Genomic DNA, 23,264 nt, shown 5'->3' with positions numbered 1-23,264 from the left:
TCTTAAACAGTTGCTTACATACTATTATCTTTATATTCAGAGACATGATGCAAAAATCGTCGTATGCCCGGACCTCACCAGATATCTGGCACGAATGCTGACGTTTACATCACCTGATTTGATCTCAAAATGCAGTGAGGTCCAGCTCACTGCAGGCGGAGTACATGTTGACAGGGCTAACCGGATCAGGAGGCTTAAGAGAGTCTCTCCTCTATCTGTCTTTTATCAACTTACTGACTCACTAGATCTCATTGACTCACATTAAAACCTCTGGGGTGAAAAATTGGTTGCACGTGCAAAATTTATTATGGGTATGCTTTTTTTTTTTTTTTTTTTTTTTAGTTTTACAAATACCCTCTGGTGGTTGCTGAAGGTCATAGCAGTGTTATTACTTGAGAAGAAGAATTATTGTTCAAAGCTGAAACAAAAGGTGCTTCACAAACCTTTTGTTTAATGTATACATATTTAAGCAACAAGCTTATTGCAGTTTTTGTCCAATAAACTAGTTTGTTTTTCCCCTCAATTTTACAGGATATGTCACCTTTAGAATTGAAAAAACTTTAAAACGATTCATTAAAATGTATTTCAAGTACAATACTAGCAGGAGGACACTTGAGAGGCCTCCTGCTAACACTGATTATGATGCTAGCTATTAAATACGACTGAAACTGTTCAGTTAACAGCAGAATGATCCAAAGTTTCAGAAAAATATTAGAAGTAAATGCTTTTGAAGCTGAGAAGGGTAATTCCCTAAAAAGCTGCAGTTTTTGGAAAGCGTTTTTGAAGTGGAAAGACTCCTGTAGATGAATACTCTTATGAGTTTTGTCCATCAAACGTCACTAACTTCATCATAACTTCTTTCTTCTTCACTGCAAATAACACACGTAAAAAAAACACATTTCCTCCACTTTTCTGACATATCGCACAAACCACCATCGCACTGTAATTCTGATAATTCAACACAGGTTTGGAGACCTCCGTGTTTCTGTATCCAGGGTGTTACAGTTTAGCGTAACTCATTCAGACCAAGATTCAGACAAAGGTCCTCCACAGAGACCATGTTAAGCAACGACCGACTCTGCTCGACTCAGCACCGGAAAAGATGGATTTATACCGTGTTGGAACGCAATCTCTTTCATCCCAGTCATCTGAGTAGAGGCATCCTGTTTGTCTTTCTCTCCGAGCGCGTGCGAGTCCTTTGACTCATTTTTTTTCAACTCTGTTCAAGCAGAGCCAGAAAGTCGCCGAACTCTTTGCCGAGTGTCCTACGAGACGCAGGGCAGCTGTTTGGGTGAGCTGGCTCCAAGGTTCTGCCTCACCCCTCCGGAGGCTTTGTTGCACAACAACGCTGCATGCATGCAAACCATCACAAGCTTTCATTCTTCTGCTATTAGAGCTGTCGCGTCAGCTCTCCTGGGAAATCAAACAGTTAGCTCCTCTTGACATGCTTGGTCTTAATTCAGTGCAGCCTCAATACAGTCTGAGGGTGTTTAAAAATGATCAGACATGTCAAAACTGTGAGTGTTTTGAATCTGTCTCAAGTTTCTACAGTCAGGTCTCAGTTCTGAAAAACAGAACAATTCATCCTGACCATCTTATGTGGTGAATAACAAAAAAGAGTTCCTATTAATGTTCATATTCCCATACGGGACAGTTTGTGAATAACTCCAGAAGGTTTGTTTGGTAACCATGAAGGCAAACACTGGTCAGATTTGTCGCATAGGTTAATTCCTTGCTTTTAAATCATCATGCAAGCATCAGAAGAAGGCCCAGTACACACTTTAGTCTTACAGAATGTCATGCAGGACTGTAGGTTAACCTCATGCCAAGGCTTCCACCTCGCCATGCCCACACTGGTCTGGCATCGCTCCAAGTAAGCTGTGATGGTCAATAGAGCCATCTGTGTGACTCTGGCTTTAACCAAAAGATAGTCCACATTCTCACCATCAATACATACAGCTGCACACTTAGACCTCTTGCATGCGAACTGGTCTGCTACTTACTTCCCACTGGGGATAAGCAGACACACACACGCACACGCACACACACACTTCAAAAATACAACCCTAGAGGATGGCTGCAGCAGATTCAAACAATAACTTCTGAGATCTTCGTTCACAAGAGTGTAGCTGGAGGAACATCTGTTGTGTGTAGAATCTTCCAGCTCCAGTCACAATTTTGAAATGTAAGCAACAAACATTTTTTCAAAAACAAACAAAGAAATGTTTCAGAAAATGTTTTATTGGTTTGAACCAAATATCTGAAAATTCCCAGTGTGTATATATGTGGTGCTTCCGACAAAGTAAAATGGTGCACAGATCTGCTAAGTACATCATGTGCATTCATTCTGTGATATGATGCTCTCATTTGTTTTGTAATAGAAAGCAGCCTACTGACATGGCCTCTATTTAGTCAAGATAAAATATATGTACTCAAGTAAAGTCTGGCATGTTTCCCAGTTTCCCAAAAGGCTCCCATGAAACATGTGCTGTGTGTAACATCAACACATGTACATGTAACACAATGTGACCAGGTGCTGAAATATGTCTGGAGGTACATTTGGAACTGTCAGCGGTTTTACTGATATGCAGACTTGCCAGATTCTTGAACTCAGATTGAGCCCATTAGACCAATACACACACACACACACGCACAGCACACGCACACACACACACACACACACACACAGCACACGCACACACACACCCGCACGCACACATACACACACACACTCATTGAAAGCAATGAGATGTCTCTGAACCTCTCTTACTCACTCGTCATCCTGAAGGCATTCGAACATTCTCTATAAGTACACAAATACATGCAAATACATGCATGTGCCTCTTCAGCTCACTGGAGACACACAGTTTGATATATAAGCTGATCAAGTTCATCTGGTTATTCTATTGTCCGCCCTGCCAAGGTAAAGTCAGGCATGACTTGTTTCCATGCTACTCGAGGTTGAAAGATTTTTTTTTTTTTTTTTTTTTTTGTGAGGGTCTGTTACTTAAAGGCCAATTAGGTAAAAACAAATTTAGTTGAGCTTTGGCTGAACTCTTCCTACCCAATTAGGGGTTGGTTTAGTCATTGGCCAATATACTGGTACTGGTCAACCCTTATGTGGTTCACTTTCAGCAGTAATACCACTAAATTAACCAGGTATCCAAAAAGAGGAAGTAATGTCACTGTGCACATTTTATTTCATAAAACGTTTGGTTTTCTAGCTTGTTCTCCTCTGTTAATGTAGCTAATGTTTTTCACCTGTGTTACCTGTGATCAGTTATTCTCCTCACCTGTTTCCTGTAGTAATCAAGTTCGAGTTATGTCCTTTGTTTCAGGATTCCTACACGTCTCACTTGGTGTTTCCCATGTACTGTCAGATCGTGCCTTTGAACACAGAAATAAATCTGCAAAATGCCTTGCTGCCGTTCGCCTTTTGGCTCACCTTTATTTCCTGCAACGCTAACCGTGACACACTGGTCTGTTTTTACTTGGATCATATTCACCTTTAGCTCCTTTATTACAGTTTTCGAGATTTTTTGGTGCATTTCTTATATCAGTCTAAACACATAGTGCTACTATGATGTGCACAAATGACTGAGAGTTGCTGAGGATGAACTAAAAGTTATGAGAGCTTCAGTGCTGATCAGAGAAACGCACCAAAGAGCCAACAAACACTGTTAGCTGTAGAGTCATTCCTTGGAGGTGGTCAAGGTCAACACAATTTATAAAGCACACATTCAAAACAATGCTGAATCAAAGTGCTCTAGAGGCAAGATAGAAAGATATTAGCAAGGTGTCACAATGAAACATGAAGAAACCTATTAAAAATGTAATGAATAGTAATGACTAAAAGCAGAGAGCTAAAAAAAGACTTATGAGGACAAACTGAAAAGATAGGACAGAAATCAGCTCTAACCTAAACCTCTAACACCAACTATCCTAGGATTTGATGATTTGAAGGCTGCAAAAAAAAGCACCAAAATGGCAGAATTGCTAGAGTCCTATGTATTCTTATGTATTTATGCCAAGCACCACTTGCATCTCAGGTCAAGCACCACCCTGAGTTTTCCCTGCTGTGGCCTGTATTTGCAGTGCAGCATCTCTGGTACAACATCAGCACTTGACACTGAAGTTTACTAGTTTTTACAACTTAATTTGCTTTTAGAGTTCAGTTAAACCGATGAGCATCCACACCTATTAAGTGGAATGAGAATGGCTTTCCATTGGACTCAGGAGGGTTGCGGCTGGCGCAGGACCCCGAATGCACTGTATCTATTTCCTGCACTTGTTATGGTTTCTCCAGCAAGGCTCTGGAACATTCCTGCAGTCGTGCTCGGTATTGGAAGGGTGTCTGTGCCTTGAGCCAGCTGTGTCAGCACAGGCCGGCTCGGATCAGTCCTGGGGGTCTTTGTGGTTGAGGGAGGACCCCCTGCTTCACACCGACACCTCACCCACCACCTCATCCCTCCTGGTTGATGGGGATTTAGACATGCTTATGTTAACTTGAGCACTTGTAATGCCCTGACACTTTTAATGCAGGCTGCAATATTAGGATTTCATGCTCTTTTGTGTGGTTCCTGCTGTATTCTCGTGTCCTTCTTCCTTTGGCAGCTTGTGAGCACTTAATACATCTGTGAGGTGTAAAATTCCCTTTTTCACTGCCTGCCATGCCACAATTTCTTCCACTGGCTTTGAGAACTCAAAGTCAGCATGTCTCAGCAAAGACATTAATCATGTGTGTGGATGATCCTCATTTTCTTCGATTACTTCTCTTTCTCTTGATGCAGTTCATGCGTATTTTCTTAAACTGTCATAATCTCTTCTTATTACTTTAAGTTACTTACTACAATAATGACGTTTGGTATCTAAAATGAATATGTGTCTAATATATTTGCTCTAATTTGGTCCCGCTGCTTTTGACATGGCAAGAATCATTAAAAACAAGTTTACGGGTAACACACTGGCCTTAAATTATCATTTTATGTGGCCAAGAGCTTTGTGGCCGAGTTGCCGTCCTTCTCAGTCAATTCCATTTTGTTATAATACCACTGGTATTAATAACAAGAAAACTTTAATGACTGGCCTTTTTGCAGAGGTGGCACGCAAACTAGAATTCACTAAGCAACCAAGATGGGTCAGTTTTATTGGCCATATGCCGTATATTTATACAGAGAAACTATTTTAGTTATTTTTAAGAATTTTGGTGCTTACAAATAACTAAAACAAGTGCATCACTAGCACTTGTACCTGATTATTTGCTATTTGCACACATTGCTTATTGTGTACCTCTACACATCTAAGATAAACAGTATCATTTGCTTCATTTCCTTTGTTAAAGACGTATAAGTTAATGTGACATGAGGATGGTGAGGGCAAATATATGTCGTCACTGTCTTTTATGAGACAGAGCAAAAACAAATGTAAGCAGATGGTACCAATTTATTTTCCCGCAGAAACACCCAAGTGCACTGAATTAGTGTGAGTTGAAATAAATAAAGTCAGACGACCAACATTGTGTTCGCATCTCAATTTCACTGTTTTATTTTTGCTGGACAGTAAAGCGACAGACTTGTAGATAAACAGTAGGATGATGTCTGGAAAAAGGAGGAAGGATTTCTTCAAATCTACTTTTTGGGAGTACCTCACATGTCCCAGGATAGAGAGAGACGTATCTCATAGATTTAAGATGAGTAAGGGGTTCTGGCACCATGGTATTTTATCCCAGGAGAAAGTACAGGAAAGTGAGAGGTGGGAAAAAAAAAAAAAAAGAAAAGGCAGCTGGTTGAAAACACGGAACAGGGAGTAGTTGGATGGGCTTGGAGGAGTATGAGGTACTGCTGTAAAGAGATAAGTGAATTAGATGATAAAGCAAAGCTTGAATGTTTCCAGATACAAGTGTTTATTTGAATCACACTTCCCAGACAGCATGTTACCTAAGTGCTTTCTACGGGAAAGAAAAACAAAGAGAGTTGATGGTAACCACAGGTCTGTTAGTGGAACAGCCCAGTGAAGATGCAGTTCAACACAGAAACACTGACTCAGGACTACGGTGGGGAAAAAAAATAAGGCAAAGAGAACCCAAAGGTTAATGACAGCGATATTTTCTTCCAGGAAAGAGATACAGCTAAACAATGAACTACTGTGTAAATCTACTCAAAGTAAAGCAGTGAGGAGGCACTGCTTTACAGTATTGACAGGAGTCAGCTGAGTTGGTTTGTGCATCAGGTCAAGATTAATCCTTGTTAACAACCTTTGTATGTCTTTTGCGACGTGGGGCTGGTAGAGAACTTTATTCAACCCGCCTGGCCAGAGAGCTCCCTAATATCCCAACAAAGTGAGACAGAGTGTGTTTCTGGCCTTTCCAACTCTGCAGCTCCAGATGACAAAACGTATGACCTGAATAATGTAATGACAGGCTGGAGAAAGCCTCTCAAGTGGGATCTGAAACACCTCAGTTGAGTTGTTCGTTTTATGGTTTGTTATGTAACTTTGATGTATCATTAAACTTCTAAAAACGGCTTCGACTGCATGGCGAGGGAACAGTGGTGGCGTTAGCATCTTTTTGAGCTCCAAGAGGTCCCATAAACCTTTCTGTCCTTTAACTCCCTTTATGTCTCTCTCATTGGTGTCGCTTCATTAGGCTACATAAAACATCGCAGCAAAACTCCAGGTGCTACATATAAAGAGGAGGCGTTGATGGGTGATGTGCTTGCCAGATGAACGCATGTGCTATTAATTAGCTGCTGTTTTCGACGTAGCCTGTGATCCCTGAGCGTCAGCCGCTATTCTGACTCTCCATTAAGAGTGAAGGAAACCAGCAATGTCTGTGTGTTCCTCCTCTAGAATAATCTGGGTGTCCGTGATGTGACCCACATTACGGATGTCAGGGGAAAGTTTCAGGAGTTCACCAATGCCTCCATAAAGTGTCTTTCAAACTCTTGGGCTCGACTCTTTGAATGAGTAATTAAATAACGGCGAAGGTTCGCCAAGACACCTGTGTTTCTGTAACTCCTGCAGTTGGAACGCTTACACTTTGCTTTGGCAAGTTGCAGTTCTCTGTTCTGCAAGAAACACGCTTGTACCTTAGCCCTTACGCCGGCGTTCCCTGGAGGGTGTGTGTTTCTACATGCATGTGTGAGTTACGCTCAAGAAAAACACACGGCATCACTCTTTTGTTGAACCAACTGGTACTTTTCCGTGCTCACAAACACCCCCGGCTGCAGAACACACAGGCGCACTTTTACAATGAGTTTGGGGATTCTAATTTTTCCCTCTTTTAGTGTAGGCAATAAAAACAAAACAAAAAAAACAAAAAAAAACTCAAAATCTGGTACTCACGCTCCAAGATGTTAATGAAAGGAGGAGAAAAAAGCAACTGAGGGCTGCCAAAATCAACCCACTGCTTCCTGGTTTGCAGAAAGGGAGTTGAAGCGGAGAGGAGCAACGTTCGACTCCAGAACCCTGTCAGTTGTATAATGGTTATCACATTTTCCATGTGTGCATGAGCCTGCAGACAGATGGAATTCACTATGTTTCATTTTCTGGTGCCACTCCGGAGTTCTTATCACACAGATATGTTTAATAACAATGAATAAAAACATCCTTCAATCTACAGTACATCTCTGTTATATCGCAGATTCCATACCTGGTACTGTTCAGTATAATTTCATGTAAAAGCATCTCTGAACATTCTGTTTTTAAAAGGTCTGTGTCTTGCAATTCATCTGTTCAACATTTCCAAGTTTCCAAATCCGGTAGTTTGGTTTTGTTTGTGGAGAAATAGCAGCTGATGTGCACATTAACAGGACTTTAGACTCTGACCTAATTTACTCTGAAAGCCATGAAAGAATTTGATGGAATACTCTAGAATCCTTTGGATGAGTTTCATGTGTTTGCTGTATGAGTGAACATGCATTTTTGTATATTTTGAACACGCAACTTGATTTATATGTAAGGTCTCTAAACTGTTTGTCCAATTTAGTCCTATGTTTTGTTGCAGTATGTAGGTCTAGCCTTTATTTAATCACAGTTTCACAACCTTTACACAATTAGTTGTTACTTTCACTGTACTGGGGTGAAAAACTACAGTATGCTCTTGCAGCCATGTCCTGCCTTTTAAGATAAAAAAAAAAAAACAGCTGCCTCACTTAAGTGATATGCTCTCACATATTCCCCATTTTTAATAGAGGCTAAAAAATGTGTGTTTTGTCATATTTATGCAGTAGAAAAACAGAATGTCATTAAAAAATAATCCTTTATCAATCTAAGTTAAAACAGGACTTTATAAAATGACTCAACTGTCTTGTTTAGAGGTTATGTGTGTGTTTGTGTATATGTGTGCATTAAGAGCTTCTCTGAGAAGACAGCTGAACAAATTTGCATAAATCATCTTGTTGATGCTGTATGGCTCTTATTATAACATTCACCACACATGTAAACCCAATTCAAGACATATTCCCCATTTTAGCAGATTGAACCAGGAATCAAAAGGAGAAACATGAAAGGGTTACACCAAGTGCCTAATTCAGTTTTGGACATTTTTTGGTTAAATAGAAATAAATCAGCAGACAAAAGGTCATAAATATGTGTGCAATCTTCAGGACTGCAATGACATTTTGGCTTTAATATTTGTCTCTCTTGTGGTATGAATGGAATTGCATTTTACTTTAACATCCTGCCAAGATTTCCTCGCTGAGACTGATGAATTTATTTCAGCCATGAGTCTGACTCCTTTCTTCAAGGATTTATGTCCTAGACTCTGCTACTGAGTTGATCCTGAGATTCTTTTTATTCTGAAAGTGTTCCTGAAATTGCATCTCTCCTAAATCAAAAATGTTTGCCGCTGATTTCTGTACAAAACTTACGTGAGTATTGTTAGCGACAGTGGCAACAGATGCGTTTTGTCTCCAACCGATGGCTGAAAAACTCGGATTTTAAACGTCCGATCTTGATAGAGGTTTGTCCTCTGGCACTTCTTAATAACTCTAAACAAACTGTGATGTGGAGTAATTCAATCCCCTTGTCTGGAGTTGATTATTGCTATCAGTGTGTGTGTGTGTGTGCGTGTGTGTGCGTGTGTGTGTGTGTGAGTGTGTGATTCACAAACCAGATGTCAGGCAGTTCCTCTTGCCTTGAGAGGGTTCATGTTGACTGCTAGGAAGTGGAGGAGCGTGCCGCCCTCACGTCTGGAGTGTGGCTGTCTGAACGGACGCTTCTTCCAGCAGCAGGACGGTTTGTTGTCTTTCACACCGACTTGCCACACACTAGCATCAGACCACAGAAGAAGTCGGAGGGCCCACCCAGTAAAAAAAAACAAAAAAACACCGTGTTGCATTAAAAGGTTCTGTTTCAATTGATCAGCTTTTTTTTTTTTTTTTTTCTGTATTTTGACTTGTTGATTTTGGAGGTTCAACAGCATTTGGAATATGTGCATAATTGGGTAAATTAACATTCTGCATGTGGGTTTGAAAAATGTTTGCGTCCTAAAATGAATTTTTGTGGCGAGCACTTCATACATGATTGTAGTTATGTTCTTTCCGTTCTGAGGTTTCCTCTTTGAGAAAGGAGTGTACAGGACTGTCTTTAATAAAATAACCATCACTTTCTGATACTTTATATTTGTGTTGTCATGCTGTAGAGTGCCTCACAAGAGGATTCATAGTCCTTCAACTTTTAAGATTTTGTCATATTGTCATGATCAAATCAAAGAGATTGTTACCATTAAACTTATAGCTTCAGCTATGCAGAGCACAGTTCATCACTTGTACAATTATCTTTCCATTAGGTGTCTTCCGATGGTAATTGGACTGGATTTTATATGGAGGTATTCAAATAAAGGGGGCTGAACATCACTCTTCAGCTTCTTATTTGTAAAATGTTTTGATAACCATACAACCTGCTGCATCTCCTTCACAATTGTGTGCTGATCTATCACGTTATAAGACACTGTAGAGTTTTTGTCTGAAAATATATTTTTAAAACTCAGTTGGGCTTCAGCACCCAGACCACAGTCTTATCCGTATTTTACTGCTGCTGTTGGATGATATTACACAAAACCCTAAAATCACAGAGCGGTTTCTTCCACCGTGACCATGATGTTATATAGCCACTGCCCACAAATGACAGCAGAGGTAAAAAGTCAAGAACGCTGGATTGCATAGAGAAGTCTGTCCATGAAGACTTTATTTGTCCAGGTGGCAGGGTTTGTGGTGGATAGGGCTGATGTGGTGACAAGTTTTTTTTTTTCTACAGTTTGTTAGACCACTACGTTCTTGGCATGTTTTCCAGAGATACACACAGCTCCTTCAGCTGTTCAAGGTTTTAATGTGGCAACATCTCATCAGAACAGTTTAGTGTGTTTTAGTGCTTTTGAAATGTCAGAGGCTGCTTTGGGATTACAGAGGAAGACATTCTCTCTTTTTATGGTGTTTTTTTAAATTTATTTATTTTAAATATTGTCAAATTGGGCTCTCAAAGTGGATTTTGAAGTTTATAATTTTGTAACTGATTTTATCCATCTGCATAAATGTATATCTAAAAGAGCCATCACGACCTGAGGCCATAGACTTTGTGTTCATCCCGATTCAACGTGACTAATTAACTCTAATTAGAGGCACATGGCCAGCGTTGTCGTCACCTACCAGTTTAAAAATACTTCCAGGTCTCTGGAAGTATTTTGGCTCAGTAGTGTTACTTCTCCTGTTTTTAGCTTTTGTTTAGCGTCTTCCGTCTCCATTTTGTGACTTGTAGGAGGAGTCAAATGCAAATCTTTTAGGTTATGTGATTGCATTAGTTGTGCAGTGCGCTGTGTTTGTTACAGTCTAAGTTTTTCATCTTACTTTTGTTGCTCCTTGTTAGTAAGTAGATTAACACAACTTTATAAACTTTATTTTGCACGCTCTCATTTGTTTTCTTTGTGCTATTTGTATTGCAGGTTTTTTATAAAAACCATTAAGCATATGATCTTAGTCCAGATTGGGCTCAGACAATAGATTTAAACTCGAATTTGCATAATAGTGTCCATGAAAAATCAGATTCTTAGAACTGGCTTTTTTTTTTTTTACTGCTTACTATTATTGCACCATAAGCAACAGTTTCTCAGTTTTCTTTCCCACCTTACAACTTTAGTATTTTCATAAAAGTTATAGATTGAAATAAGACCGGTGTCATAGTGAAGTATTTCCAGCTGTTTTTGTTTTTTGTGCCTCTGTGGTTATGACTAAATTGCTAAGAATGGTCAGTAATTAAAACATGCCCTTCAAAATATCCTCACCATTCTGGTGACCTATTTGTTACTTTTAGAATTACAAACTGTTCTCATAAAGCATTTTATTACGTTGAAAGCAAAGGACAACAACTTTAAAAAGAAAAAGAATTTAAAAAACATATTCATATAGTAAGTTGTCATTTTAAGAGATTGTCCTTTATAAAAAAAAGTTCAAGTTGAATTATACCCCAAGTGCCATTCTGGGGCTTATTATTCCAGCTGCTCATCAGAGGGAGGACGTCACTGTATTTATTTTATTCCTGGTTTTCTCCGATTTGTGACATTTAGCTGTTTGTTTTCCTTTGAACTGCTTTCCAGCGCTCCATCTGCACCGGGGGTCTGTGTAGTGGGTTCTTCATTTTGACTGGCACTTGAGGCGAACAGCAGGAGGTCGGAGAGAACGAGCCAGAATTTGTGTTTTGTGCTTTTGTGGGTTTAAAGCTATGACAAACAATTAAAGATTTACAGTTTGTGTTGTTTTGTGATTTTAGACATATAACGAAGAGTGTGACATTAGTGATTTAAGCAAAGATTTCATTTTTTTTGTGGTAGTTTTAAAATGACCTTTGAATTGTGTTTTGAATTCTAGATCAAAATATTTCCTGCTTTCCTGGAATCAGTTCTGACTAACTTTTCTCCTTGCTGATGGCGTTGTTTTCCCTTTAAAGTCGAGTGTGGGCAGACTATCGAGTTCTGGATGCTAATGTGATGGTAATTAAGCAGTGGGCCACACACACAAAACCAAAGGACATCACACACACACACACACACATGCACACTCAAGGACTAGAACTTTTGGAGCGTTTAAGCTCTGATGTTTTGCTTTGAAACCAAAACCCAAGTCACTCTGTGGGCCCCAAATCTCAAAGCTGAGTAAGACCATTCCCACTGCCCACTGCTTTGTTGATAAAATTTTTTGGAAAGATGAACTGTTTGTTTAACTGCAGCAAGCGCCGAGTTTCACAGTCGAGTGGGGGCCTTGGAGTTCGTGGGAGGGGAGTGGACAAAGCAACGCAGGAACGTTTCTGGATGCTGCTGCAGCCTTGAGGAGACAGCATCTGAAAACTATTTGTCAAAGACTTCTTTACCTTTCATATCAATTATGTAGTAGTGGGACATGTTTGGGTTACACAACCTCCTGAAAATTGAATGGGAGTAATTTTGCAATAAAGTTGTTTTTGGATTATTCTTACATCTATTTGAGATATCAAACTCCAAGCCTCAGTGTTGACTTTGGCTTTACAGAGAATTTTGCCATCTTTTAGCTTGTTGTTCTGGATCGACAGCCGTGAAATCTGTTCTCATCGGTTCAACTTCAGCAGCTTTTCGCAGCCGGAGCCAAAAAGCTGTGATACGTCTGCTGTGCACCAACCTTAGTAACAACCGTAGAGAACTGACTTTATCCCACAGGATCTCCTGTAATGCTGCTTCATGTTGCTTTTGTTCAGCTTTATAATAACAGGGTAATCACTGATGCTTGCTTTTTTTTTTTACCGAATAATTATTAAACGAGGTAGTTCAGTTGAACTGCGTTGATCTGTTGTGGTCATTTATCTATGGTGATTCTTGTACAAGCAACAAAGGCTTAATAAATCTCAATAAATATATTAAAGAATCACTGTTCCGTTCTGGACTTGACCTTTTTAAACTAGAGATAGTAAATAGGGCCCAGGTTCCTTACAATAAGTGAAATGTTCCTTTACTTTGGCAAAGATTTTGAAACAATAAATCAGATGCCGACTTCAGCGTCATTAGAAGAGGAAAGTTTATGGCAACATTGGGCTTACTAATAATTTATGTTCTGTGGGTTGCAGACTGTACCTTGTACCCAGAATGCCGCAGCACATACAATTAAAGTTTCTTGAAAGAAAGCGAGGCCTTTAGTTTAACACCTAATGGACCTTTTTCCAGGATCCCGTGATACTTTGCATCTTGGCAACTTCTTGTAATGGTATTTTTACATGTAAACAGGCGAGACAGGTAAAAGCATGTGAGAACATCATGTTTCACAACTTAAACTGGATGATATTGTTGCATCACTTCCTTCATATTTCAAGAACTGAATAGTGAAAAGCCTTAGAAATGGACTTCAACTACGTATACCAGCTTATTTGTCTGACTTGCCAACTTTATTGTTATGAGAACTGAAGTACAATATAATTTATTTAGTTTTGATTTAGCACTGTCCATTCTTTTTGATCACTGTTAGCACATTAATGGTCAATTTTTAAGGGAAAATATTCTGTGGCGAGCAAGAATGTGATTAGATAGGGAATGATTAGGGCATCATGCACAAAAGGGTTATCACTGATCATGAAAGAATGTAACTATGTTACTTGCTATTTTGTTAAAACTCAAATTTGTCAAGAAGCTTCTGTTGGTAATTTATTGAAACTATCCAGGAATACTAAGTTCTACATCTGGGGTTTGTGCCATTGAGCGTATTTTCTCAGGATTTATTTCATTCTGGCCAATAAGTGACCTGTGAGCGATGGCCATGAGTTGCGGAACTGTTTTGTGGACATAAAGAATCATCAAACAGCATTGAATAAGTTGGATATGAAACTGAAAATCTAATATAAACTTTAGCACCATTCTTCAGTAGTGGTGCAAATGTCTGTTTTTATCCAGGGCCTATGCTGTACACAACAAAGTTGGGGAACCAACTCAGTTTTGAAATGATATGTAAATAATATATATTTTTATAAAAAATACAAGTTTATTTGCAACTTGCATAGTAATTATCTTATTGGTAAGCTAAGATGCGACTTTATCATATGCTGTTTTAGCTACAATCTCCCATGTAACACTTCACACTTCCCCACATTACAAGTCTCAGTATCTTGTAATGTGGGGAACAAAATGGAGCTTTAAATTTGCACACTTTTATTGAAGGGCTATAAACTCTGTGATAGTTACAAGTAGTGGATCTAACTGTAATCACCTCAGTCTAAGTGCTGAGTTTTAATAAAATATGGAAAATGAGACTTCAGTTAGCAAAAACAAAAGCAATCCAGACTGTCTGGGAGATAAATTAAAGGATTAAGTAACTAGGTTAGTTCTGGTAGCCTTTTAGAATATGTTTTGACATATTCACATGTGCATCTTTTAGCTAAAGTCATAACTTACAGAGGTGCTTGAAGGATAAATGTGATCTCATTTTACTAAGATTCAGTTACAAAAATTGGACGCTACACACCTACTCGCCAATTTGGCTCTGTGTACATATGTTGGCAGCTCAGACTCAGCAGATTAACACCATCCCCATGCTCCATTACATAATTCCCACTTTGACAAAGCCAATGTGTTTAGAGCCTGGACTTCTGAGAGATTGTAAAATAATATAAGCTTGATTTAAAAAAAAAAAAAAAAAAAACATTTTCGCAGTGGGTCTGATGTTGGAGGCACATTGGGAGATCTCCTGTCAGCGAAGTGCCACGTTTTTCTTGATCTTTCCATTTTTGTACGGTTGGTCTGTCTTGTGGCTTTGTGCTGGAGAGATTCTTGGCTAATTCTTTTGACAGAAGTGAATGGATTTCACAGTTTGTCCATCATCCGTTTCTCTGTCCAGCTCTTACGTCTTTCTTTGCTTTCCTCCTCTAGTTTATAGCTTTTCTCCCAGTCCATCCTGTTTGTAGCTAAACTTGGCTCTCTCATCTTTACATCTCCTACTTTTCCCTCCTTTATTGACAGGCTTTGGGCTTCATGTCTGACTGTCTCGTGTGATGAAGGCGTATCTTTTCCATCACATGCAATACAAGAGACCGAGCCTGAACCAGACCACACAAGACGCCGGGATGGTGTTAGTTCCTAGCAAAGCGCCAAAGCTTTCTGATGAACTCAGAGAGGGACCCAGAACTTTGGCCACAACTCTCTGCCCTTCCTCTGGTTACATCACTTTCCAGGTACAACCTCGAAGTGAGCGCAGTAGGCATGTAGAAGGACATAATGTATTCTCCAGGCTGCTAAACAGTTATTAGGGGGGAAGCATCCCGAGAGCCAGGACCTCCACTGCGAGAGAAAAATGTATTACCAGCAGACGTTTTTAGCATGGATGCACAACATTTCCATTTGCTGCCTCCATTTGAGCAAAACACTCACAGGAACTCATAGGCGTTTTGCCTCAAGATATAAAACTACTTTTTTTTCTCTCTCCTCTTCATTACTGCTACAACAAAATCCTCCTCAGAGTAAATATTCTCATTGAGTGCCTAATTTGACACTCAAGCCAGAACCTCAACGTTTTCTTTTTTTTTTTTTTTTTTTTTTGTCAAAAACATGAACGGGGCCCCCCACCTGATTTAGTGCAAAACCCTTTAACGTCCCACTGAGAAATTTGAGCAGCGGGTGACTCATTTACTGGGCCGTCATCTGCCTTCTGACTGTAAAACAACTTGGCCCAGATTACATTATGTCAGAGATCCTGTTAAACATCTTAGTAACGAAGGACAGATGGTTTGACATATTACAAGACTTTGGAAAATAACAACAGGAAACAAACACGCTGCGATTTGGCAGTGCTGTGCGCAAGATCTATGTATTACACAATTTTAGATGACTCATCACAAGATTAGATTTGTCAAAAGGATAAACATGTGTCTTTATTTTCCCTGGGAGTAGCGTGAACACAATAGCTTAAGAATGAATAAGCAAGTAGACAATGGAGGTTTTTTTTTAACAGGGTGGAAACTACATATTTTATGAGGGGAAAGATTCAAACTGGATTTTAAGGGATATCGCCAGGTGAATTTCTTACACTTGTGTAAGAAATCCAGCAGCAGAACATTGATGTTCTGCTGCATCATGATGGTTGTCAGTGTGGATTTCTACAAAATCCAGTCAGCTAAATGCTCATGCATGTTTTTTCATCGTGGGTTGTTCTGAGTGTGCTTCACATTTTCTATTGCTACTCAAATCTTAACTTTATATTAGTTTTAGATTTGATCTCTTATTCACTTCCCATGCAAATCGATGCTGTCTCTTATAAATATATATATGCACAAGTCTGGTTTTGAAAGCTCTTTAGAACTGCCTTTAAAATTACAGATGAATTCAAGAATGTAGCTGCACATTAGAATAGAAGTGAGCAATTTGAGATGGGGTTTCTTTGCTTGATACAGACACCCTATGATGGATTTTTTTTTATTCAAATATTTTTCTCTCTGACTGCCAAAGGCGGTGTTCTGCACATTTTCTGAAATTCCTGCAAAAACTCAACCATTCTACTGCTCCAGACTTTAAAGGACAAATATCTGCAGCATGGCTGCAGATGTTTGTGGGGTTGTTCTTGAATGCCTCAAATTTCAGGGTGACAGTTTTGGCCATACGGTGAACTCTTGGCCACAGTTGACTTTTCCAGCATTGAAATGATCCTCAACACACAACAGGACTGGATTTAAAACAGCTAAATCAGGTTAATGTTAAGATTGTTGAATTGCTCCTGATTTCACTTCTGTTCAAAATGCATGGACTCTGTTTTCCATTCAGTTCCTTGTTGGGAAACCAACTAATTTGGTAGGTTCTTCCGTTAGTGATCATAAAAGTATCCCAATACTCAACCAGGATCATGCAGACAGCTGTAAAAGCTTAAATATATTTGTGGTATATGTGACCTAATCCAAATTTGTGTAGATGAGAGAGAATTAATAGTTAAATGGAAACATGTGTACCTAATTCTTGCTTTTAAAAGAATCACCCAACTAATGGCTCAGATTTGTCTTTAAAGTCCAAAATTTGTTATGCTATTAATCCCCATAATAAGTGGCACGAACTCATCGGCTCTAATCAGAAATTTAAACAGAAAGAGAAGGTGAAATGGAGCCGTGGAAATGTATAAACATCTTTCATTGTTTCTATTAAACCCCGCACAGAACCGGTGAAAACCAAAGACGAATTTTTCTTCACTAGCGTAAATTTCCATATAACCGTACATCCATCACTTCTACATCCCTCTGGTGTTGTTACCTCCTCTCCGGTCGTAAACTCTTCCTCCACTGCTGCAATTTGTGTTAAACTGCTGTTTCTCTTTGGTGCCAGGTGTAATTTTCTTACCAATCTCTTAGTAGATTTGCTCTCTGCTTTCTTGAAAGTGTTTAGCGAGGCTGAGGTCCAAATCACAGTTTCTGTGACCTAAGCATCACACGGCCTTGTGTTCACCATGGTTTCTATAGCGTTCCTGCCGCTGTTTACTGTAAATAAACACAGTCTTTAAATGTAAGAGGCTCATGTATCACTGTGACCTCACGGACTTTGTTTTGGCATTTCAGAGGCTTGGTGTCTGGGTAAGGCTTTTGTTTTAGGAAATTAGGCTGATGAATGACACTGACTTGGAGATGCATCGACATCACAAAAGGTGAACACTCTCAATCACACCAGCGCTGTGGTTTTTGCAGAAACAATGAGTGAATCTGAGCCAAAGAACATAGTGACAAAGTGAGGTTAGTAACATGTCAAAGCCAGCTCTCGCAGTGTCCTTGTTTCAGAAAAGACCCTTTATTTCCAAAGCTTTGTTTTCTTTTGCTAGGGAGTAAAAGTGTGGCTGTCAGCCTGTGGCTTCACTTCCTTGGTTATTTTTCAAGTCGTTGCCCGTGTGACCTGACTTCATCTGCCTGTGCATCAGCTGATGGAAAAACTAAAGCTGTGGTTTCTCTCTCAGCCTTTTTCAGAGTTTTCATTTTATGATAAGTTACTGGTGATTTGTCGTTTATAATCTATTTTTATCTTTTTCATATAAAGCAGTTATTCGTATAGCATCATATGTGACCTCTAAGGTAAATAGAGTGCCTTGCAAAAGTTCCTCAAAGGTTTTCACATCGCAACCAAAGCATGCAACGTATGTCTGGGGGGATTTTATGCGATAGATTAAAACACTGTTGTAATTGTGAAGTGGAAGAAAAAAAAAACACATGGTTTTCAATTTTCAAATTTCTAAATAAATCCTGAATCTGAAAAGTGTGGCTTAATGCATTCAATCTGTTTGAGTCAAAGTTGTTTGCATTCTCATTTTGGTACAGTTTGAACTGCAGGTCTTTGCATATAAACTCGTCACATAGTTTTAGAAAATAACTGAAGAACAGTCAAATTGGATCGATTTTTTTTTCTTTCTTTTTTTGTGAGAGCGCTAAAACGGTCCTCTAATCACATTTTCCCACCTGAGTTGGGGATCCCTGGAACTCCTCCAGAGCCAAAATAGACCTCTTGACAGTCATTTAAAATATTTAGTATTTCTACCTGAGAGATCATGAAGTTATTAGCGTTGAATCAAAACAAGATGTCTCATCCAGAAATATAAAAAAAACCAACAACAAAAAAACAAGTTTCTGTTTCCTCTAGTAATGTGACCTTATCTCTGACTGATCAGCCACATGTTGCATGCATTTGACCGCCATACCAAAAATATCCAGCTTTTTACGGAGCATCTAAACGTCATTCATAACCTACAAAGTGTGTCTGCATCGGTTTGCCTCCGCAGATTTAACAAACACGTTCACCTTGTTTACTCTGAAACAGCAGCTTTGGACAGAAGCGCCTTGATTTCTGTGAGGTGATGGACCGATATGCATGCTTCACTGTGGAGTGTGCATAAAAGAACTCCTCAAATATGTCAGAGGGACATGAATGATTCCAAAACGGAGTCGTTTCATTGTGGCTGCATTCCCAGCATCCACTTTTCTGCTTGCAGTAAAGATTTCTGCTGAGTAACTCTCCCCACTCCCACATTTGTAGCAGATGTTTCTATAGTGGAGCCTAATGTTGATAAAAACCTTCCCTCGCTTTTATAAACTGTTTCTGACGTAATTGGCAAGGAATCTTAACATGCTGATTTACAGTGGGGCAAAGTGGCCAAAAATGAAATCACAGTATTTCAGTCACTCCATTTTATTTTTTTTTGTTTGTTTTTAATTTTAGTGTGGAGCAGCAAGATGGAAGGTTTTGTTCACAACATGAATGCAGAGAAAATATGCAAAGAGTAAGGATGTACTGCCAAAAGAAATTGGGTAGATTGGTGGTATTTGAGTTAGCTATAGCAAATTGGAATATTGCATTTAACTTCACAAATCTGTTCCTGTCTGTGCTGTTTCTACTCAAACCAGTCAGACATCGGGTTTTTAAATAGTTTAAATCAGAGGTCAACAGACATGAGTGGCGAATACAGATATTCAATAATCATGCAATCCTCTTAAATGCCAGTTTTTAACACCTTACTTGTAAAGATGTGCCACTTGAACGCATCTAACTGAAATTGCTAATTAGCTGTTACCAGTTTTATACAAGTCTGATTTCTGAGATTTTACTCCTGAAGGAAGTTTCTTTGAAGACTGAGATGATTGGAACTGTTTAAAGATGGAAAAAATCCACATTTTTCTGGTGGATAGCTCAACTTTCTGGTTTGAACTTCTTTCAGCTTCTCAGAAATTTGTAACACGACTTTAAATGTACAGAAAATATTCTTTTACACTACCCGTCCAGCTTGTGTTTGCAAATAAGAACAAAATTAACAGAGTAAAACCCAACCAGTGGTTATAGCGGCAAATTAAATGTGCCTTTTTTCTGTCATGTTTGAGATTAGGATGCAGTCATAAACTGTAGAGTCTGAGGTTTAGCTCTCAAACTATTTTGCAGTTTGCCTGAGGAAACATGATCTTTAATTTTATTTATTTATTTATTTATTTTTACTTTGTTCGTTTTGAGCTTTTACAACGTTGAGTTTAGATTTAAATAATGTCGGAACCTGGTAAGGACCAGCTCTTAATAAATTACTTGACCCAAATTTGTATGTTGACTGTAAATCAATCTATCAACAGAAGAAGAAAAAAATACATCAATGAATATAAAATCACCTATTTTGTTGGTGATATCATTTGTGGAATTTATGGTAAAAAAAAAAAAAGAGCTGTCTCTGTGCCTCCCAGGTCCAACCCCCAACTTTTCACCATAAACTTTCACTTCCCATCCTGCGTTTAACTGACTCCTAACTCTCAGTGACCATTAGCAGTCCCTTTACACCTATAAGGACAAGTCGTGCTATTAACTTTGGCATCTAAAATCCCAGTGGGATCTAGCAAAAACCAATCAGTGCTGCGAGTGTAATCTATTGAAGCGCGGCCTCATCGCTCTCGAATAGACGTGCACGATGGATGATTCCTGCCGGCTCGACTGTTTTCAAATGTTGAGTGACTGATATCTTTATACTACATCTAAGAATCGTCAGGAAGTCCTACTCCAGGTGCATAAAAGCTACAACACCCCCCCTCTGCACTCACACACATACGCACTTGCCCTCCCAACCTTTCCACTCACACAGACACACACTTCCTGAATTGAAAATGAAATGCAGCTGTGTTCCCGGCAGCACTGTGGATCTTGCCACTCGTCTGTTATGAAAAATATCCTCAAAGAGGAATATTCCACTGGTGCCCTCGTAAACCGGAGGACCTTGATTTGACTCTGATCCTGCGAAGAGGAGGAGGAGGAGGAGGGGCCAGAGTTCGTGCTGAACAAAAGTACAATGAAGTTAAGGGGACTTTGCTGAGTGAATCGTGAGTTTGGGGAAACAAGCATGTTACTGAGTGTAAACAAGGCAGTGTTGGGGGGGAGAGCGGGGGGCTGTTTTTGTGTCCCCTTCCCTTTCACCGCCCGTTCCCGGAGGGAACTGTTGCTCCCTTTAATGTAGACCCAAGGGCTATTTATCCAGATGTGGAACTTCAAGCTCCCCTAGTGACCGTCAAACTCCAACAATATGTCCATGCTAAACGTTTTTTTTTTTTTTTTTTGCTCCAGTATGAAACACACTAAATCATGTGGTTTTCACTGTTCTCACCCAGGGATCCAGGAGGGCACCCAATGCACAAAGTGTAAGAATGAATGGGCACTGAAGACCTCCATAGCTCTGCTCTATGTGCTGTGCACACTACTCACTATTGCTGTTGCTGTTCTTGGATACAAAGGTGAGATGAGTTTTCTCTTCTGACAGTTTTTCCTTTCATGCATATATCATATCATTTCATGCATATCATCAGCGAAATCAAAATGTGACCATGGAGTAAATAGTTAGCAAAAATCTGTGCAATCTATAATTTTTTTTTTCAAGAAAAACATTCTGAATAGAAACCTGAGGTTGCTTCCATGGACACTTTTGCATGTTTTCTATTTTGAGACTTTTCCGCAGAGGCTCTGTTCTTCCAGCTCACCAACGGGGAAGCTTAAATCACCGCGCACGAAAACTTTAAAAGGCTAGCACAATTACCTGTTTTGTATTAAGTCTTAGATGTGTCTAGATTTCCTGGGGGTGGTTTATGTAACCCTGTTTCCTTCCTAGCTGACTTATAAAATAAAACTGTTGTGATTCGAGATAGCAATGAAGAAACCGGTTGGTGACTTGCCCAGCTGCGAGCGTAAACTAGCCTAAAAGGCAGGAGTACGGCAGGTCAAAACTTCAGCAAATGAAGTGAGACACAGAAACGCTTACATCTGTTACGGAGGTCTCCGGATTCCAGCTATACTTGAGGTCAAGCTGCGTCGAAACAAAGCAGCCGCACTGATACGCTTTGTGTGGGTCAGTGATGGAGAACAGAGAGAAGCACACATGTTAAGTGCATAGAGGGGTCTGCGTCTTGCTGACATAACCATCTGGAGGTTGGAGAGCATTTGAACTGTGGTTCCTTTGACAGAGCAGCGTTTCGTACGAGTAAAAACTCAATTCTAGTGGGTTTCTCCTGGAGTTGCACTCAGTTCACCCGATGCCCATCTGGCAACAATTAGACCTGCATGACAACATGCAGCGTAGAACAAGAAAGACCGACTTTGCTCAAAACGTAGGAGACTGTCGTCGTACAGGCGGTCAAGGCGCAGCGATAACCTCTAAAACATGTTAAGTTCATGCCGTTTACACCAATTGAAGTAATGAGGGTACATATGGGAATGTTTAGCACAACTGCAGCAGGGACATTACGGATTCAAACTTGGAAAAAGACTACAGAACTGATTTCTGAACTGGAAAAAACAGAATCGGGACGTTCAGCCCAACAAAGCCTTTAAGAGGTTCTCCAGAGGTGTATGGTTGGGGGGGGGGGGGTGATGGAAAAATACTGGGAGAAGGTTACGGGGTGGAGACAAATGAGCTGAATAAAAGAAAAAAAGAGGAAGAGGAAGGAAAGGCAGTCACTCAAAGCTGAAATTTAAAGGGCCTGCTCGCACAAATTACAAGAATTCAATTACTTCTTGAGGTTTGTAGCGCCAGAGATCAGCTTGGCTAAAGTGCGGAGGTCTGGAATTTTTTTTGTCTGCACAAAAATGCTGAAGGAGGGAAGCAAGTATTTTATTTATTTTTTAACAAATTCTACTGAAATTCTTAGAGACAGTACGACACATGAAAAGCAACATAGACAAACAGGAAATATGGTATTGTGAACAGATTTTCCCTTTTCTCACATTAACATTTAACCTTTAAATAAAAGAAAAACAATTTAAGCAAATCTACACCAATGTGAGAAAAGAATTTACCCCTTGCTGAATCATGAATAACTGTAGGCTAAAAGATGTAAAGAAAGGAACACATCATGTCCTATAGAATGAAACAGAGGAGAAACAAAATTCAGTCTGCTAAAGGTTGCCAAGTCTCTTTAATAAAAATGCATTTGCATTGACCATAAAATGACAAAGTGGAGTTCTTGGACATCCTGCTCAGATGTTTTACAGGTTTTTCACCTTCAAAATCTCTCCTAATTGGCCAACTGTAACTGTAAAAATAGTCCCAATAACAGAATGACAACAGTATTGTAAATCCAAAACCCAGAAAACAGTGAAGTTTCCTACTGTGGAGCTCAGTCCTTACAGTGATTGGAGTGTGATCAATAAGTGACCTCATTTTTACTCTAGGTGATATTTGATGAATCTGTTTGACAGCATGAGCAAACATTTCACACATAGACCTTAGCTTAGTAGGTACACAAATATAAACCAATCAGCCAGAAGAGCATGACTACAGGGCCTGCAT

At 39.5% G+C, this 23,264-nt stretch overlaps 1 protein-coding gene across 2 annotated transcripts in view; it reads left to right on the top strand.

Moving 5' to 3' along the window:
• Positions 1 to 23,264, top strand: part of LOC106915374 (collectin-12) — a 32,868-nt gene that overhangs the window by 3,168 nt on the left and 6,436 nt on the right. Inside the window, exon 3 of one of the 2 annotated variants that reach the window (XM_014982930.2) lies at positions 21,094 to 21,216. In XM_014982930.2, coding sequence (XP_014838416.1) covers positions 21,094 to 21,216 — 123 coding nt within the window. Of the gene's footprint in view, positions 1 to 20,732; positions 21,217 to 23,264 lie in introns of those variants that run through there. The other variant, XM_088001326.1, reaches the window with a different exon arrangement.

The sequence above is a fragment of the Poecilia mexicana genome, unplaced genomic scaffold, assembly GCF_051168715.1.
Source record: "Poecilia mexicana isolate PSO_F unplaced genomic scaffold, ASM5116871v1 scaffold_20, whole genome shotgun sequence".
Classification (NCBI taxonomy): domain Eukaryota; kingdom Metazoa; phylum Chordata; class Actinopteri; order Cyprinodontiformes; family Poeciliidae; genus Poecilia; species Poecilia mexicana.
Note: the sequence above shows the minus strand (reverse complement) of the source record. Positions and strands in the feature narration are given on the sequence as shown.